At 37.9% G+C, this 21,386-nt stretch overlaps 1 protein-coding gene and 1 non-coding gene across 4 annotated transcripts in view; one reads left to right on the plus strand and one right to left on the minus strand.

The window, feature by feature from the left end:
* Positions 1-773: 773 nt before the first annotated feature.
* SPATA6 (spermatogenesis associated 6) overlaps positions 774-21,386 on the minus strand; it is a 182,233-nt gene continuing 161,620 nt past the window's right edge. For all 3 annotated transcript variants that reach the window (XM_055402005.2, XM_055402004.2, XM_055402002.2), the window contains one exon: positions 774-18,895. In XM_055402005.2, coding sequence (XP_055257980.1) covers positions 18,715-18,895 — 181 coding nt within the window. In that variant the 3' untranslated portion in view covers positions 774-18,714. The remainder of the gene's footprint in view (positions 18,896-21,386) is intronic.
* On the plus strand, positions 11,135-11,208 carry TRNAT-AGU (transfer RNA threonine (anticodon AGU)). The gene has a single exon. It is a non-coding gene; the product is annotated as a tRNA-Thr (tRNA).

Below are 21,386 nucleotides of genomic sequence, written 5' to 3' on the forward strand. Positions count from 1 at the left end.
TCCATATGCCCATTCTCTATGTCTGCATGTCTATTCCTGCCCTGCAAATAGGTTCACATGTACCATTTTTCTAGATTCCACACATATACGTTAATTTACAATACTGATTTTTCCTTTCTGACATTTCACTCTGTATGACAAACTCTAGGTCCATCCGCATCTCTACAAATGACCCACAGCAAACATAATTTTCAATGTCAAAAAGCACCAACAGTATCTTAATTATAATTATTCACATCTAGCCAGACTTCAGATCTCACTGGACACATTTTCTTTTCAATCTTACAAACATTAGGAACTCAAGGTTACATCCTTTATCATCATGTATAACCTAACACCTCAAAGAATCATTCAGTGTTTCCAGTTTGCTAGTTTACCTTCTGACAAATTTTCTGAGAGAGACGGGAATGAAATTTACTTGCATTACATGCAAGATGCTGCCCACACAAATGCCAGAAAGGGAAGCAATATGAACAGCCAGACCATATGGCGTGAGCTGACAGCATAAAGAAACTAGCTCTGCATGAGCAACAAGGAACATCTTGAAATGTACAAGACATATGTGTTTTAGGAAGAAGGCTGAAGTGTTTCATAATAAAAACAGGACAAAGTGAACCACGAGTGCTGAAAAAAGTTTTAATTAAAAATGGGTTTTTAGCCTTCAATGTGAATATACAATATGCTTCACAGATGGATTTTTATATTTAAATCTTATCCAAACCAAAAAGTAAGTGAGAAAAATAAAGCTTCTGAAAATGACACAAGAGGCTAAAATGTATGTAAACAATAGAGAATTCTGGTACAAACAAACAAAAAAGGAAGAACAATCCTTCTGTCACCCATTTTCTGCTTGCACACTGCATAAGTAGATCATATAACCCACCTTTTGTGCAAACACGTTTCTCCTTGGTTTAAATATATAATAAAAACACAGATTTGGGAAACAACCTAAATGTGCAACCACAGAGCAATGATTAAATCAACTCATAGTATATCAATGCATTATTAGATAACCATTAAAATACATTTATGCATCATTTTAGAAAAATGAAGAAATGCTATGTGTTACCGTTAAAATAGTAAGGTACAAAATTTGTTTGTAAAAACAAATAACCGTAGAAATGCATAGAATATTGCAGTAAAATGTACAAAATATTACAAGTTATCTCATTTTTACTTTCATATGAATACTTTATAAGTCTTCCAATTTTTATGTATCTTTTTAAAATCAGAAAATAATTAACATTTGAAAAGTCCAATTAAAATATTTCTAGAAATATTTTCCCAGAAAAACATGTAAAAACAATGACTCTAAGTTTATCAGAAAATGTTCTTATATTAATCTTTGATGTCTGACTTGTGGACCTTATCTACATAGTTCTGCTCTGGGTCCAAGACAGGAAGGAATTATCCCTAAGGTTCACTGGCTATAGGCAAACAAAGAACAAAACACAGACATTTAGCAGATGAAGACATGAAAATTACGCTCTTTGTGTACACAGGGCCAATGGCTATACTTTTCTACCTTTTCCTTGAAAAAAAAGTCTAAACCAAACAAAAAGCTATCTAAAGCTCTTCCCAATGCATTTAAACAGCTTGACTTAAAGCTGGAAAATCTCTGGCAATGATTTTAGTGTTTGAAAGTATCTTAATGCCAGGAATTACTCTTCTATACAGAATATTTATTTTTTAAAGTTCAGCTGGGGTTTGAGCTTTATGTGAGATCTTTAAGATGGATCAAAAGTAAATTCAGGAATAGCATTCCTTATGAGGTTCTCTGAAGGTTTCATTTCAAAGCCATATTGATTTATTGTCAATGCTCCTTTCCTACGTGAAACTCTAGCTCCAGGCAACCAATCAACTTGCGATCCTCGAACACACTTCACACTTACTCCACACCTTTGTGCATTGTTCAATTTTTTTTCCACTTAAAAGTACTTTTCTCTTTTCCCACCTATTCTAATCAACCCATGCTGCAGACTGGACTCATGTCCCTCCTCTGTATTCATGGAGCCTTTTCAGACAAACGACTAGTTTTCTACATGTTTTGAAATTTACTACTCACTGACTCTTCAGCAATTATAGATTCTTATCTCTTACTAGATATTTAATACTTACTACAAGAATAAATTAAAAAGCAAAGATATCACTTTGCTGACAAAGGTCCATATAGTCAAAGCTATGGTTTTTCCAGTAGTCATGTATGGATGTGAGAGTTGGACCAGATTTATGGTGCTGGAGGAGACTCTTGAGAGTCCCTTGAAATGCAAGGAGATTAAACCATTCAATTGAAAAGGAAATCAACCCTGAATATTCATCGGAAGAACTGATGCTGAAGCTGAAGTTCCAATCTTTTGGGCCATCTGATGTGAAGAGTCAACTCACTGGAGAAGACCCTGATGCTAGGAGAGACTGAGGCAAAAGGAGAAAAGGGCAGCAGAGGATGAGATGGTTCGATAGCATCACCAACTCAATGGACATGAATCTGAGCAAACTCGGGAAGATAGTGAAGGACAGGGAAGCCTCGTGTGCTTCAGTCCCTGGGATCAGACATGACTTAGTGACTGAATGACAACAAGAAGTATAAATACTTACTACAAGTATTTATGTCATCTGCTAAATTAGACTGAAAATTCAATGAGAACATTTAAGAAGTATTTTTTATATTATCCACAGTGTTTTGACATGCAAATGCTCAATTAATATGCAGAAGGATGAACAAACGGCTGGAGAAACAGACTACACAACTCTTTGCCTGAGATCATATGACTTTGGAATGTCAAGTATATCCGCAAATGATACTATGAGAATGAAATGGTATTACATGAGTCCCTAAAACTTTGGGGGGGTCTGAAGACAGAATTCAAATTCTATAGTAAGGCATATGAAGAAGGACCTTGATATAATTTCAACATACCCCCATTTCACCATACACCCTTGTACTCTAACCACACTGAACTCCTGCAGTTCCCTGAAGATGCTGTGCCTCTTTCATGTCCACAGAACCTCTATGCCCAGCCTCTCCTTGTCTGAGAAAATCATCCACTAAGACCAATATGAAAGACGGATTCCTTTGTGATGTCTTCCTTCACTCATTAAGGAAGTGGTTGCTTCCTCTTCCATACTCCTTCCTCTTCCATCAGCTCAGTTCAGTTCAGTCGCTCAGTCGTGTCCGACTCTCCGCGACCCCATGAATCACAGCACGCCAGGCTTCCCTGTCCATCACCAACTCCCAGAGTTCACTCAAACTCATGTCCACAGAGTCGGTGATGCCATCCAGCCATCTCATTCTCTGTCGTCCCCTTCTCCTCCCACCCCCAATCCTTCCTAGCATCAGACTCTTTTCCAGTGAGTCAACTCATTGCATGAGGTGGCCAAAGTACTGGAGTTTCAGCTTCAGCATCAGTCCTTCCAATGAACACCCAGGATTGATCTCCTTTAGAATGGACTGGTTGCAGTTAGAATGGATCTCCTTGCAGTCCAAGGGACTCTCAAGAGTCTTCTCCAGCACCACAGTTCAAAAGCTTCAATTCTTCGGTGATCAGCTTTCTTTACAGTCCAAATCTCACATCCATACATGACCACGGGAAAAACCATAGCCTTGACTAGACGGACCTTTGTTGGCAATACACCCACCCAAATATCTCTCGCACACATTTACAACATGTTACAACACAATGTATGTAGGTTTGAGAGGTCAGGATTCAGTTCAGTTCAGTTCAGTCACCCAGTCATGTCTGAATCTTTGCGACCCCATGGACTATAGCACACTAGGCCTCCCTGTCAATCGCCAACTCCCAGAGTTTGCTCAAACTTATGTCCACTGAGTCGGTGATGCATCCAACCATCTCATCCTCTGTCGTCCCCTTCTCCTCTCACCTTCAATCATTCCCAATATCAGGGTCTTTTCCAGTGAGTCAGTTCTTTGCATCAGGTGGCCAAAGTACTGGAGTTTCAGCTTCAGCATCAGTCCTTCCAATGAATATTCAGGACAGGTTTCCTTTAGGATGGACTGGTTGGATCTCCTTGCAGTCCAAGGGACTCTCAAGAGTCTTCTCCAGCACCACAGTACAAAAGCTTCAATTCTTCGGCGATCAGCTTTCTTCACAGTCCAAATCTCACATCCATACATGACTACTGGAAAAACCATAGCCTTGGCTAGATGGACCTTTGCTGGCAAAGTAATGTCTCTGCTTTTTAATATGCTGTCTAGATTGGTCATAACTTTCCTTCCAAGGAGTAAGCATCTTTTAATTTCATGGCTACGGTCACCATCTGCAGTGACTTTGGAACCCCCCCAAATAAAGTCTGTCACTGTTTCCACTGTTTCCCCATCTATTTGCCATGAAGTGATGGGATCAGATGCCATGATCTTACTTTTCTGAATGTTGAGCTTTAAGCCAACTTTTTCACTCTCCTATTTCACTTCTATCAAGAGGCTCTTTAGTTCTTCTTCACTTTCTGTCATAAGGTTGGTGTCATCTGCATATCTCAGGTTATTGATATTTCTCCCAGCAATCTTGATTCCAGCTTGTACTTAATCCAGCCCAGTGTTTCTCATGATGTACTCTGCATATAAGTTAAATAAGCAGGGTGACGATATACAGCCTTGACATACTCCTTTCCCAATTTGGAACCAGTCTGTTGTTCCATGTGCAGTTCTAACTGTTGCTTCCTGACCTGCATACAGATTTCTCAAGAGGCAGGTCAGGTGGTCTGGTATTCCCACCTCTTTCAGAATTTTCCACAGTTTATTGTGATCCACACAGTCAAAGGCTTTGGCATAGTCAATAAAGCAGAAATAGATATTTTTCTGGAACTCTCTTGCTTTTTCCATGATCCAGCAGATGTTGGCAATTTGATCTCTGGCTCCTCAGCCTTTTCTAAAACCAGCTTGAACGTCTGGAAGTTCACGGTTCATGTATTGCTGAAGCCTGGCTTAGAAAATTTTGAGCATTACTTTGCTAGCATGTGAGATGAGTGCAATTGTGCAGTAGTTTGAGCATTCTTTGGCATTGCCTTTCTTTGGGATTGGAATGAAAACTGGTATTTTCCAGTCCTATGGCCACTGCTGAGTTTTCCAAATTTGCTGGCATATTGAGGGCAGCACTTTCACAGCATCATCTTTTAGAATTTGAAATAGCTCAACTGGAATTCCATCACTTCCACTAACTTTGTTCATAGTGATGCTTTCTAAGGCCCACTTGACTTCACATTCCAGGATGTCTGGCTCTAGGTGAGTGATCACACCATCGTGATTATCTGGGTTGTGAAGATCATTTTTGTACAGTTCTTCTGTGTATTCTTGCCACCTCTTAATATATTCTGCTTCTGTTAGGTCCATACCATTTCTGTCCTTTATTGAGCCCATCTTTGCATCAAATGTTCCCTTGGAATCTCTAATTTTCTTGTAGAGATCTCTAGACTTTCCCACTCTATTGCTTTCCTCTATTTCTTTGCACTGATCACTGAGGCAGGCTTTCTTATCTCTCCTTGATATTCTTTGGAACTCTGCATTCAAATGGGTATATCTTTCCTTTTCTCCTTTGCTTTTTGCTTGTCTTCTTTTCATAGCTATTTGTAAGGCTCCTCAGACAGACATTTTGCTTTTTTGCATTTCTTTTCCATGGGGATGGTCTTGCTCCCTGTCTCCTGTACAATGTCACGAACCTCCGTCCAGAGTTCATCAGGCACTCTATCAGATCTAGTCCCTTAAATCTATTTCTTACTTCCACTATATAATCATAAGGGATTTGATTTAGGTCATACCTGAATGGTCTAGTGGTTTTCCCTACTTTCTTCAATTTAAGTCTGAATTTGGCAATAAGGAGTTCATGATCTGAAACCTGTGACCCCACAGGAGACTTGCCCCTGGGTATCCGGGAGTCTTCAGTGAAGGCGTGGGTCAGTGGTGGCTTGCTACAGGGTTGGGGGCATGGACTGTAGCAGTACATGCATGGGATCTTTTGAGGGAGGTCACCATTATCTTCATTACCTCCACCATAGTTTGGTTCCAGGTAAGTACCAGGGAGGGAACACAGCTCCACTCATCAAAAGAAAATTGGATTAAAGATTTACTGAGCATGGCCCCGCCCATCAGAACAAGACCCACTATCCCCCTCAGTCAGTCTATCCCATCAGGAAGCTTTTATAAGCGTCTTATCCTTCTCCAACAGAGGGCAGACAGACTGAAAACCACAATCACAGAAAACTAACCAATCGAACCACATGGACCACAGCCTTCTCTAACTCAATGAAATTATGCCATGCCGTGTAGGGCCACCCAAGATGGACGGATCATGGTGGAGAGTTCTGACAAAATGTGGGCCACTGGAGAAGGGAATGGCAAACCACTTCAGTATTTCTGCCTTGAGAACCCCATGAACAGTATGAAAAGGCAAAAAAAATAGGACATTGAAAGATGAACTCCCCAGGTCAGTAGGTGGCCAATATGCTACTGGAGATCAGTGGAGATATAACTCCAGGAAGAATGAAGAGATGGAGCCAAAGCAAAAAGAACACCCAGTTGTGAATGTGACTGGTGATGGAAACAAGGTCCCATGCTATAAAGAGCAATATTGCGTAGGAATCTGGAATGTTAGGTCCATGAATCAAGGCAAACTGCAAGTGGTCAAACAGGAGATGGCAAGAGTGAACGTCGACATTCTAGGAGTCAGTGAACTAAAATGGACTGGAATGGGTGAATTTAACTCAGATGACCATTATATCTACTACTATGGGCAGGAATCCCTTAGAAGAAATGGAGTAGCCATCATGGTCAACAAAAGAGTCTGAAATGCAGGACTTGGATGCAGTCTCAAAAATGGCAGAATGATCTCTGTTTCCAAGGCAAACCATTCAGTATCACGGTAATCCAAGTCTATGCCCCAACCAGTAACGCTGAAGAAGCTGATCGGTTCTATGACGACCTACAGGACCTAGAACTAACACCCAAAAAAGATGTCCTTCTAATTTTAGTGCAAAAGTAGGAAGTCAAGAAACACCTGGAGTAATGGGCAAATTTGGCCTTGGAGTACAGAATGAAGCAGGGCAAAGGTTAACAGATTCTACCAAAAGAATGCACTGGTCATAGCAAACACCCTCTTCCAACACAAGAGAAGACTCCGCACATGGACATCACCTGATGGTCAACGGCGAAATCAGACTGATTATATTCTTTGCAGCCAAAGATAGAGAAGCTCTATACAGTCAGCAAAAACAAGACTGGGAGCTGACTGTGTTTCAGAGGTCAGGATATATTTTCTTATTTATTTCATATTTGCCACTCACAATATTTAGTCCATAATAGCTATGGACTAAACACTAACTAAACATCAAGTTGAGTTTGCTTACCTAAATGTTTGTGTGCATGTATGTGTGCTAAGTTGCTTCCATTGTGCCTGACTCTTTGCGACCCCATAGACTATAGGCTCTTCTGTTCATGGGATTCTCCAGGCAAAGATACTGGTTGTCATTTCCTCCTCCAAGAGATGTTCCTGACCTAGGGTTCGAACCTGCAATTCTTATGTCTCCTGCATTGGGAAGCGGATTTTTTACCATTAGTGCCACCACTGAAGCCCCAAGTAAACGTTTGTTTGCTTAATGAATGCATAAATAAATGGGTGAGCTTGCTAACTATTTAGATGAAGGGAGGAAAAAAAACCTGATATTTAAAAGTTAGTCACGGAAAACCCCAAAGGTATATCATTCACATGGAAATCAAGAGCCAGATATTATCCTTCTTGGAGCTCAAGGTATTTTGTGCCTACAATACAAAACCATTCAGATGATGAAGAGGTTAACAAAATGACAACATTTTTAAAAAAGGAGAAATTTAAATCATCTGGGAAAAGGCCTTCATTCTCTAACAGAGAGGAATCCATGAAGAGGTGATAGCCTTATGGTTCAGCAACACCTAGGCAAACATCACAGTCACCTAGAGACTCTTAAAATCTCTTAAAAACTCTTTAATAAGTTAAATTATTGCATCAGGATCTCCAGAGATTGAGAGGAGGAAACTTTTCAGCTGCTTCCTGAGTGACTCTCATCAGTCAGGATTTGGAAATACTGAACTGGAACAGAACCCAAAGCTACACCAGCTTTAGACCTGGATGCTACATAATCACACGTTCGACTAATGAGAGGGATATTAGGTATGTCTCAGATACTCTTTGCATCCTATACCTAAGTTACTTTCAAATTATGACAATTTCCAATTATTTGGGGTAACTAGATCACTGAATTCTTTAAATATCATGGAACTCTTTACTACTAACCCTTTCTAGTATAACTACTCATAAGTTATAAGCTGGCTAGCTTAACTTCCCTTGCTCTTCAATGGACTGGCAGTGTGTTCGTAAGTGGGAGAATTAGCCAACATGTAGGGTGTGGGTAGAAAGCAGGAAAAACAAATGACTGGAGATAGTCAGAAACATATTAAAGAGTCTGAATAATGAAAAATAAGCCTTCTCCAAATATAGATGTGATCAGTCAATGAGAACAAAGTATTACCTCTTAAAATCCAATATTAAAACCAACATTTAAGAGGAATATCATGCAATAGCAGGAAAAGTTCAATAGGATAGTTATGAGAAAATACTAATATTTGGTTTGAAGTCCATACTCAGACACTTATACACCCACTTACATCCCCACCATGTGACCTGCAAGAGATACCTAACCCAAATTTGAGTTTTCTCATTTGTAAAAGTGTAGATTATAACCCTGTCCTACCTAATTTATGAACATATTATGGAGAAATACAACAAAGATAACTTATGTTAAAATGCTTGAAAATGGTAACAGGCTATACAACATACAAGTTATTATTTATCAAAGAAGTCTAGTGGAAATAGTTTCCCTAAGGTTTTAAATCTTTGGTGGATTAAATTCACTGAAGTAAAATGTTCTTTTTCTTCCATTTTCCCCACATAAACACTTGGAAATACTTACTAAGACAAAAGCTGGCATCTTCTCTCTCATTTGGAGAAAACAATTACCCCCCTGGGTTTCCAGTGGAACTGAAATTAGTTTGACTGTTTTTGTTTAAGATTATCAACAAAAATATCTCCAAATTATGCAGTTTCTATGCCAAAACACATTCTTTATTCCATATAGCTGTAGGAATGTATAATAAGTGAACAACTGCTGGGCCACAAAGGAGAGTCAAGATAATGCAACATATTTTTAACATATTCCTGTTGAGTGGTAGATTCCATTCAAGTATGTTCTTTTATTTAGCAACAGAATATTATTATAAACAGGATAAATAGGGGGCTAAGGCAATGGGAAGCCACTCTAGTACTCTTGCCTAGAAAATCCCATGGATGGAGGAGCCTGGTAGGCTGAAGTCCATGGGGTCGCTACAAGTCATACATGACTGAGCGACTTCACTTTCACTTTTCACTTTCACACATTGGAGAAGGAAATGGCAACCCACTCCAGTGTTCTTGCCTGGAGAATCCCAGGGACGGGGGAGCCTGGTGGGCTGCCGTCTATGGGGTCGCATAGAGTTGGACACGACTGAAGTGACTCAGCAGCATACTAAATAATCGTTTCAGAAAACATACGTGTTATAGGTGAGTCCAGTAGATAATCTGTCATCTGTGTAACAACAACAACAATAACTGTAGTAAATCATACATTTATACAGTCCTTACCATGTGCAAGGCATTGCTTTAAACACTTTCTATATGTTAACTACTTTAATATTCATAATGATCCCATGGGATTGGTAATAGTATCTTCATTTTACAGATGAGAAAACTAGGCACAAAGAAATCAGATAACCTGTCAAAGCTCACATAGTTATTAAGTGGCTGAAGTGGAATTGGAATCTAGAAGAGTGACTCCAGAGGCTGTGTATTTAATCACTAGGCTATTTTTCTGAGCAATGAATAATTCATATGCAGTAAGATGCAACAGCTAAAATATAATCATTCGTCCGCAACTTCCAAAAGCAAACATATTTTAAAATTTATTTTATTTATATCTTAAGTTATTAAGAATTTTTTTTGAAGTTGCTATTTGTTAAATTTAAAGACTTCTAAAGAATTACATAGGAAACCTGAGATGGGCCTGCAGTTTTATGTGCATGTGGGTAAGTGCACACACACATACATACACCTCTGTGACTAGTGACGAACAGTAGTTTTCTGAAAAAGGTGACTACTCAATCACATTCATAACAAATTCTTATGACTTATAGGGATGTTCATCTGACTGAGATGATCCAGGGTTACTTCTGTTGAATCACGGAGATTTACCTCTAACTTCCAAATGGGGGCTCCCCTCATAGCTCAGTTGGTAAAAAATCTGCCTGAAATGCAGGAGACCTGGGTTCAGTCCCTGGGTTGGGAAGATCCCCTGGAGAAGGAAATGGCAACCCACTCCAGTATTCGTGCCTGGAGAATCCCAGGGACGGGGGAGACTGGCGGGCTACCGTCCACGGGGTCACAAGAGTCAGACACGATAGCAACTAAACCACCACCAGCACCAGATGGGCAGACAGCGTCACTGACTCAGTGGACATGAACTTGAGCAAACTCCGGGAGATAGTGGAGGACAGGGGAGCCTGGCGTGCTGCAGCCCGTGGGGTCGCAGAGAGTCGGATGTGACTGAGTGACTGAACAACAATTTTAACTTCTACCTCTAACATCCCCCAGATCAAAGGAATAGGGTTAATTTGCAAAACACAACTGTGCTAAATCCAAAATAAACAGAGGACAAAATAAACTTCCCAGTATCAAAACTGGTTAATAAGACAATAAAGTTCAAGTGGACAATATTCTCAAGGACTAGTCATGTGGTTAGTTTCACTTGTAATATCTATGTAAAACCTCTACCAAAGTGCACAACATATACAAGGTTAATAGGATTCTAAACAATAAAAATAAATGATGCTAAGATCTATGCCTGGGTGGATTTATACACAAAATAATGAAAGGGAAAGGGAAAGATGTCTACTTTAAGCATCTACTATTTTTTAGGTATAATACTAATCACTTTGCAACATTTACCTAATATATTCTTCACAGTAACTATCTTAGGTAGGTATCATTCCCATTTTGTAAAAAATAACATTTTGTCTAATATCTCCAGATAGCACCACAGAATAGAATACAAGGCTAAGAAAGGCTCCGTGGCTTAGCTGGTTAAAGCGCCTGTCTAGTAAATAGGAGATCCTGTGTTCGAACCCCAGTGGGGCCTGCCGGTGTTATATTTAGGCTCTGGGAGTTTGTGAAGGACAGGGAAGACTGGTGTGCTGCAATCCATTGGGTCACAGAATCGGACACAACTAAGCGACTGAACTGAACTGAATATTATACAACCTGCTACTGCTACTGCTGCTGCTAAGTCACTTCAGTTGTGTCCGACTCTGTGTGACCCCATAGACAGCAGCCCACCAGGCTCTGCCGTCCCCGGGATTCTCCAGGCAAGAACACTGGAGTGGGTTGCCATTTCCCTCTCCAATGCATGGAAGTGAAAAGTAAAAGTGAAGTCGCTCAGTCGTGTCAGACTCTTAGCGACCCCATGGACTGCAGCCTACCAGGCTCCTCCGTCCACGGGATTTTCCAGGCAAGAGCACTGGAGTGGGTCGCCACTGCCTTCTCCAATTATACAACCTACATAAACTAAATAACTAGTAAACTTAAGAGCCATTCTGAAGAAATCTGATTTTGTCTTGTGTCCTGAAAATATTTTGAAAATTTTTTACATTTATTCCACTTTCTGTCCAATCAGATCCTCAAGATCTATCAGAATACTATCTCTATACTAACTTGGAAGTTTAGTTATTACAGTTACCCTTTATTGAGCACCATGCTTCGTATGAGGTGTTCCACATGCATTAACCAGTTAAATGAACTCTACAAAAACAGTTTCCATTTCACAAATGAGAAAATAAGGTCAGAAAAGTTAAGCAGCACAGAGGGTACAAGAAAACACAGAGAACAAAATCTGAAGTTCATTCAGCTCTGCAACCAACAGTATTGTTATTATGCCAGATGGATTATTTTTAAAATTGTGAATTTCTTTTCCCAGATTACTTCCAAAAAGTAATTAGGATAGTGCCTAACATGTGTTAAAGAATGTCCACATTTATTTTCCTACTTAATCCTAATACTTTTATGAGGAATGGAGGGCAATGTTTATTAATATCTTATTTCACAGGCTAAAAAAAAAAAGTTCAGAAAATTTGTGAAGAAAGCACTTTTTCTATTATTTGGTGTTGTTGTCAATCTCCTAGAAATAGATGTTACTGGAAACGTATGTACATAAATCCTTCAACATTTTGTTTGCATATATCACTAATTTTACTGAAAAACAAAGACACGCAAAAAAAAACTCCAGTGAAGACTGTGTTTCACTGATGAAAATAGTCTCTAAGAGGATACACCTATTCTTAAATCTATTACATGTGTTCGAAGGCATTAAAGGTTTCCTCTCATTTCTGAACTATATCATAAACTCAGAAGATTAAACTTTTAAAAACTTAAACTGCAACAGAAACGCAGTGGTGCTTGTGACAGAGTCTATTTTTTTCCTGATAATACCATAGGCACCTATGCTCTCGTTTAATATTTGCATGGAATACGATTTTACCATTCCTCCACTTCTAGCCTATGTGTGTCCTTTAATATAAAGTGAGTCTCTTGTAGATAACGTATAGTTGGATCTTGCTTTATTATCCATTCAGCCTCTCTATGTCTTTTGGCGAGTTTAATCATTTACATTCAAGGCAATTGTTGATAGGAAAGGATTTACTTTTGCCATTTTGCTGTTTTCTGTTTTATATTTTGTCTCTCTATTCCTCTCTTGTGATCCCTTTGTGCCTTGTTGATTTTTTGTAGTAACATTCTTTAATTCTTTTTGTTTTTAATTTTGTGTGTCTTCTTTACATATTTATGTGTGTGTGTGTGATTATCATGTGGCTGGTTAAAATGTCCCCTACCCAAAGTGATATATAGATTCCCTATTATGCCCATCAAAATCCCAATGACATTTTTTACAGAAATAGAAAAGAAAATCATAAAATCGTATAGAACCAGCAAAGACTCAGAATAACCAACGTGATCTCAAAAAAGAGCAAAAAAGCTGGAGGCATCATATTCCTGATTTCAAACTAAATTATAAACCCACAGCAATTAAAACAGTATGGTACTGGGAAAAAGACAGAAAAAGAGCAGTGGAACAGAACAGACAGTCCAGAAATAAAGTAACACACACAGAGTCAACTGATCTTTGAAAGGGAGTCAAGAACATACAAAGGGGAAAAACCAGTCTCTTCAACAAATGGTTCGGAAAACTATATATCCACATGCCAAAAAAAAAGAAAGAAGAAATAAAACCCTTAACTTACATTATACATAAAAATCAAGTCAAAGTGGATTAAAGATTTAAACATAAGACCTGAAGTTGTAAAACTCCTAATAGAAATATAGGGGGAAATCTTGACATTGGTCTTGGCAATGACTTCTTGGATACGACCCCAAAAGCAAAAGCAACTAAAGTAAAAATAGACTTTTGTTGGAAAGGAAAGTGAAGTGGAACCACTTCACATAAAACCACATAGAAAGGTTCTTCAGAGCAAAGGAAACAATGAACAACAAAGAGACAATCAATGGGATGACAGAAAATACTTGCAAACCTTATCATCTATTATAGTACTTCTTTCTCTGTAATAAGTAAATATCAGTTTTTCCCCTATGAACTTGGGTCAGGAACTAGGTGTTTGTTTATCTCTGGACATTAGACCGTCAATAACATTTTTTAAATGAATGAATACTCACAAGTTCTGGTTGTCTAAGGATCTTCATATAATTAAACTAAAAGTATATCATTCAGAGATAAATAATACTCTCATAACCCCAATAACAAAAAATTGAGTTTCTTTCCTACTTTTTCAATTTTGTAAATAAATTTCTAGCTAGTTAGATAATCTGGGATTGGGAGGACAATATCTTTCTTAATTTCTAAAAGAGTATTCCTCAAACTAACTTTCTCCCACCAGGCCCTCAAATATAAGTAAAAAGCACAATTGCTTGGGGTCCACTACTGTCAAGGTGCTTATTATGGTCACATACAAATTAGGACAAGAGCAACACAGGTGTTTCGTTTACTTTGATCTGACTTCAAAAATCCATTTTCAATTCTTGACTCTTCCCAAGTTCTAGATCTTTAACTGATTTCTGGACATTTTCCTCAATTCCCGCCTCAATTTCCACCCTCGTGAAAATTGATCAGTATTGAGTATATCCCATCTTGGTTTCCTCTTCACAAAGTCCTTCCCATCTTTCGGTGTCCAGCTAAAAGGCTGCCTCATTTAATGCTGCTCCAAGCCTGTGGGTCTCTTTGTGGTCCATTTTAGCATTCGTCATATTCCATCAAAGTGTTTGCAACCTTGTACACGATCTCTAGTTACAGCATTTGGAGTTTTCTGAACAGTCATTTTCTCTCCCATTTTCATGCTTTTACAAGTTCTGTTGCATCAAGCTAGCATGCTCTATGCTCATTCTTGCATTATTGTATCAGAGAAGTTACCAAACCACTATAAATGTTGAAATATACTGTTTTCTTGTCTCTCTCAATAGATTCTTTGTGCTTATGGGAAGATACACTTAAAAATTTATACTCTGTATCTAACACAGTGCTCAATAAACATGTGATAAATGGGTGGATGAGCGGCTGAATGCATAACCAGCCTAAGTCCTTAAGATAAGATAAAAATAAACATAATAGTTGCAAAATGGTTGCATCACTTTGGAAAGCAATTCTTCAAAATGTTAAACAAAGAGTTTCCATATGACCCAACAATTCTACTCTTAGGTGTACATTCAAGGAAAATAAAAACATATATCCATCACAAACTTCACAAATGTTCATAGTACCAGCATTTTTCATAATATCCCCAAAGTGAAAGCAATGAAAATGCCCACCAACTGAATGGATAAACAAAATATGATATATCCATACAATAGATTATATTTTAGCAATAAAAAGAAATAAAGTACTGACACATGTTACAACAGGTATGAGTCCTGAAAACATTATGCTAGATGAAAGAAGCCAGACAAAAGATTCACATATTATATAATCCCATTTATATGAAATGTCTAAAAGTCAAGAATAGGCATAGAAACAATAAGCAGATTAATAGTTGTCAGGAGATAAGGGAAAAAGGAATGAGAAGCAATTGTTAAGGGATACAGGATTCTTTCTGGAGTGATGAAATATTTTATAATTAGCCAGTGGTATAGTTGCACAACTCTGTGACTATACTGAAAACCACTCAACTGTATACTTTTAAATGGTGAATTTTATAGCATATGAACTAACTCAAAAAAGCCATTATTAGGAAATGAGCACAATAATGAGAATTCTCTTTTTGGTCCAGATTTTTAATCAAGGGCTTAATCTTTGAAATCAGAACACAACTCTGCTGCTGAACACTTCCTAATCTTCTACATTGATCAACTGCACAATTATAAAAATGTTGGAACATTAAAAGATCATTCTAAATTAACCCCTTCCTCACCTTACAGGAAAGAAAACTGAGGTCCAAGAAGGATAGATGACTTAAATAAGGTTATACAACTAGTAGTGAAACCAGGGAAGACACACTCTCAGTCCAACGATTCAATTTTTTTCTCAGTTGAATTAATATTTTCCTTCCTGCAATTCCTAGGAAATTTTTAATTTAAAAGAAAAATTACATTAAAAAGAAGGAGACAGACCTATTTATCTTTCATATTGTCTAATAACTATTACTAGATTGTAGTAAATATTAAAAAAGGGGTTAAGATAATAAACTATGGCTTCTTTCTGCTTCTCTCAATGAGAAAAGGGAACTGTTAGTACTTAGAGGTTTTACTCTTAAAAGATAATACAACATAAGAATTCATAATAATAGTTAAGGAAAACAACGAAGACTACTCTTTTCTCTAGGGAATGGAAATAGATACTTAGCAAAGATGTTACGTACGTGGAAATTTATATCTGATCCTTCAGGGAGATGTCGAATTTAATTCAGAGGAAAATGTCTCTCAAATATTTTCGAAAGTTCCCCTTTGAGACCCATTTTTTGGTGGCCTTTGTATGACTATGACAAATATAGGTGCAAAGTAATTTTTTTTTGGTACTTACTCACTCAGGAGATTTTCTATGATAGCAAATATTTTCTTTAAAGTTCATATTTGCTCTTTTTACCAAGAAGCCTGGGCTTCCCTTGTGGCTCAGCTGGTAAAGAATCTGCCTGCAGTGCAGAAGACCTAGGTTCAGTCCCTGGGTTGGGAGGATCCCCTGGAGAAGGGAAATGCTACCCACACTCCAGTATTCTGGCCTGGAGAATTCCAGGGACTATACAGTCCATGGGATCACAAAGAGTTGGACACGACTGAGCTACTTTCACTTCACTTCATTTTACTGATCTTCCCAGGTGGCACTAGTGGTAAAGAACCTGCCTGCCAATGCAGTAAGACAGGAGACTCAGGTTCAATCCCTGGGTCAGGAAGACCCCCTGGAGGACGGCATGGCAACCCACTCCAGTATTCTTGCCTGGAGAATCCTATGGACAGAGAAGCCTGGTGGGTGACAGTCTATAGGGTGTCAAAGAGTCAGACATGACTGTAGCTATGTAGCACACCAAGAAGCAACTTTTAAATGGGGGAATTTTTCATTTGTTTCCATCAAGGAGGAAACGATATTAAGTTTCACTGATACATGATTTTTTTAAAAACCATCATTCAGTGCTGACCTTTAAAAGCTTATACAAAAAAATCATCAAACAGCTTACAGCCAGAGGGTAGCTCAGTGATTGTGGAGTCCAGTATTTTCCTGACTCTGTCCACATGTGTCTGCAGATGGCATTTCAGAGGGAGTTGGGGGAGAGGAACGGGAGGGGTAAGATAACCATAACAACAAACACTGTTACATGCTCAATTTGGTTTAGGAAAGTCTGGGTTAATCAATAAATATTTAATGAGCACCAAGTATGTATCAGACTTTCTACTAGATGCTAGAGTGAAGCATGTTTATGCCAGGATTTCTTAGAGCTTCAAATATGCTAATGTTTTTACGAAGATGACCATATGTAGTTTGCCTGGACAATTTACCACTGTTTTTTTCAGCATCACTAGCACCCCCTTTTCATTCCTGTCATCTTACCCATGACTCTCTAAGTTTGAGTGGTACACAGATTTTTCCTAAACTTACATGACCAGTGGAATACTTGTATTTACATTCCTAAAGCCATCTCTTAGAACAGCAGTCTATAAATATGGTTCAGGAAATGGTGACCTACTCCGTTCTCTCCATTGACAACTGAGGAAACTACAACCAGAGATCTGAAGCCTATCACACCTGGCTCCTATCTCTGATGTGCTTTCCAATACACTGCAGATTGCCATAGATAAAACAATCAACACGAAGCTGAAAAGTCTTATTATTAGATAACAGGTATTATGTATTTTCTCCAATTAAAAAAATAAATCGCCTAATTTACATACCAATTCCAACTTAAATAGAGTTCAACTCAAGTATTTTCTTTTAAGATCATAACTATAAAATTAACCAAAGATGGAGTCAATGAGAAAACATTATCTTGTAGTTAACTCTTTAAATTTATAATCAAGTTTATCATTTCCTATTCTCTGCATTTCTTCTACTCTCTCTAATAAATATAAGGTAACTGATTTCTTCGTATCTTCAAAACCTAACTGGCCTCAGATGTGTTTGGAGCCAGGGTAGGGAGAAGAGGGGGGGAAGAAGCTAATTTTATCAACCAACAACTTTTGAATACAAAGAGTTATGCTCTAATATTTCCTCCCCTTTATGTTTCCCAGTTTTTTTCTTTTTTTTTAAGTAAGGTTGCTACTTTCATGGGCAATTTGATACCTATGAATACTCTAAAGAGATTAAATTACAATATAAATCCCTTATTCTTTCTGAGTTTCTACAAGCTTTTTAACAAAGGCCATGTTCTGATTCTGGCTCCACAATAGGTTTGACTCTAGAAAAAAAACAATTCAATAAAAATCTATCTTTAGAAATCAGTTATTCACATCTGGGGTCACATTTGGCCATTCCTATTTCTCGCTAACTGTTAGGCATTTTAGGTAACTTAGCTAGCTCTTTTAGAGAAGAGGGAGTAAAGGATTATAGGAACTTTAAAAAGAAAGCTATAACTTAGAAGCTAAGACATATTAATAGCCTTTTCTTATGGAGCAAACAGTAGAAAATACTAGTTAAAACAGAGTTTAAACTCCTGGGAAATTAATTTCTGTATATATTTTTTTGCCCATGACCAAGAAACGAGAGTTAATAAAAATAATCTTAGTCAGACAAGATAACCAGTCAAGCAAATGGAAAGAAAATTACAAGGTGATGAAGGCAGAAGAGCATTTTTAGAGAGAATGTGTTCTTGGATTTGTAGTTGGTGACATGAGAGAGACATGACAGGACAACCTTCTCGTAATCAGAATGGAGGCTGTGACTGTGTTGCAAAACTATGAGAACACCGCACTCTACTGCAATTGGAAAAAGAAGGCTTGCCCGTGATACTTTATCATTTGAAATAATAAACCGATTCAAGTCTAACTACTGTGCTCAATTAGAACCACCTGATTAAAAAAATAAAAGAATACAGGTATTGATCACATCAAACGTTTTCATTGAGAAGTTGACAAGGACACTCATACAGTTTTATCGCGGCTGATCTCAGAAGCTTTCCTGTGTATGAGAAACAGAACTACAGGCCTTTTTGTATAAGTTCCTGTATATCTTGTCCATGCTGTTCTCAAAGATGGGTCGGTGGGATTTTCCTTTATAAGAGGCTGCCCTGTTGGACCAGTATTCACCATCATCCAAATGGAGAGTGCCACGTGGCCGTTGAAATGAGCTATAGAAATATAAAAGATTAAAACAATAATGAAGCAAAATGAGAGGTGGGACATATAAATCAAGTATTTACTAAGTACTTTATAGGCATGATAACACTTTTTTATTTGTTAGAAATGAAATACTGACTTTTTAAAAGGCTAAGTTTATTTTTTAAACAAATAATGAATCCACTTCAATAAATTACTTATTATAGATAAGACCTCTCAGGAATGTTAGATGTGCCATGTAAAACTGTATGTCTTTGCTATTAAATGTTACAAATATTTTATTCATCTATTTGAGATCTCAATTCCCAGAAAGCAAACAATTCCTTCCCTGACTTATCAGTCTCATGATTTTACAGTACTTGTGAATTGTGAAACAGGAACTCTTGAAGCTGGATATCTGTAAAAAGAATTTGCTATTTCACCTGGAGTCAATCTGCCACATGAACACAATAAAAGTGGTCATAAAAAAAGGCACAAAATGGCTGTGTTATCATCCTTAGAGCCTGACACAGTGTCGATGAGGACATAAAATAATGAGAACACTTATACACTCTGTAAAACCGTTTGGCATGACTCAGTAAGGTTACATACACAACTCTAGCCAACCCCCTGGCTCCTAAGTATCCCAGCAAAATTCTTGCATGTGTGTACCAGAAGATATGTGCCAACATGTTCATAATCACACGCTTCGTAACAGAACTAAGAACTGCAAGCAATCTAAATATCCATTTATGTTAGAACAAAAAATCGAGCTGTGGTGAGTGCATACAGTGGTATCATATGCAGCAGGGAAAACTGAAGATCTACAGCTACATAAATCAACATAGATAAAACTGAAAAATCAATTCAGTGGAAAAAAGAAAACCACACAATACACAGTTAAAATTACATTTATGTAGAATAGTTTAAAACAAGGAAAATAATTCATTTCTTAAGGGTAGGTACATGCATGGTGTAACTATAAAGAAAAAAGAGAAGGGTTATCAGAAAAATCACAATAGCAGTTATTTCTATGGAAAGAGGTACAACTTGTTAGGGGCATAAGGTTATGTTCTATTTCTTAAATTGGATGATAAATAAATGGGCACTCCTTTTATTGCTGTTGCTATTTAGGACACACAAGTCTTAAGTATATGTCTCTGTTACAGTTGACATTTTATAATAGCATTAAAAAATTCACTTCCGTAAATCGTGTTAAGAGGTGTCTCTATCTCCTGCTGGCTTTGCTAAAGTGGGATTCTACCTTATATATTCCAGCAATCTTACTAGATTCTATCAAACTTTCTTTACACCTGGTACCACCCCTTTCACATTGGAAAATTTTGAAAATGATAACATGATTATCCTTACTTTTACTTTGTCCATTCAGTTTCAGAGAGGTAATTGATACAATTTCTAATAATGTTAGTATAATCTTTAAAATATTTCAAAAGGCCTTAGCCAAGTCTCAAATGCTATTGCTTTATATAGTTTCCACCTTTCTTTCATTAGCTTTGATTAAGAAATAGTCTAGCTGAATGAATACAAGTTCTCTCACATAGTTTCTCGCAATCCAAACTCCTGCCTAAAAACAGTCACTCAAAACAGTTTTTTGGATGTTTCGAGTCAAATGATAAAGAAATCACATACATAATCACCTTAATAGAACATTTCTGCATATACTCTGTACCTCTGCATATACTCTGTACCTTCTACAAGTCTAAGCCCCCACGTTTGCTCTGTTCCCTCATACTATTTTCAGTTGAGTTCAGTCACTCAGTCGTGTCTGACTCTTTGCAACTCCATGGACTGCAGCATGCCAGGCTTCCCTGTCCATCACCAACTCCCGAAGCTTGCTCAAACTCATGTCCATCAAGTTGGTGATGCCATCTAACCATCTTATCCTTTGTTGGCCCCTTTTCCACTTGCCTTCAATCTTTCCCAGCACAGGGTCTTTTCCAAGGAGTCAGTTCTTCGCATCAGGGGGCCAAAGTATTGGAGTTTCAGCTTGAGCATCTGTCCTTGCAATGAATATTGAGGACAGATTTCCTTTAGGATTGACTGGTTTGATCTCCTTGCAGTCCAAGGGACTCTCAAGAGTCTTCTTCAACACCACATTTCAAAAGTATCAATTATTCAGCACTCAGCCTTTCTTAATGGTCAACTCTACTGGAACAACCACAGCTTTGACTAGATGGACCTTTGTCGGCAAAGTAATGTCTCTGCTTTTTAACACATTGTCTAGGTTAGTCATAGCTTTTCTTCCAAGGAGCAAGCATCTGTTAATTTCAAGGCAGTCATCACCATCTGCAGTGATTTTGGAGTCCAAGAAAATAAAGTCTCTCACTGTTTCCATTGTTTCCCCAAGTTTATTTGCCGTGAAGTGATGGGACCGGATGCCATGATCTTAGTTTTCTGAATGTTGAGTTTTCAGCCAGCTTTTTCACTCTTCTCTTTCATTTTCATCAAGAGGCTCTTTAGTTCCTTTTCGCTTTCTTCCATAAGGGTGGTGTCATCTGCATA

The sequence above is a fragment of the Moschus berezovskii genome, chromosome 4 (genome assembly GCF_049115385.1).
Source record: "Moschus berezovskii isolate FMDL1 chromosome 4, NW_MosBer_1.0, whole genome shotgun sequence".
Lineage (NCBI taxonomy): Eukaryota > Metazoa > Chordata > Mammalia > Artiodactyla > Moschidae > Moschus > Moschus berezovskii.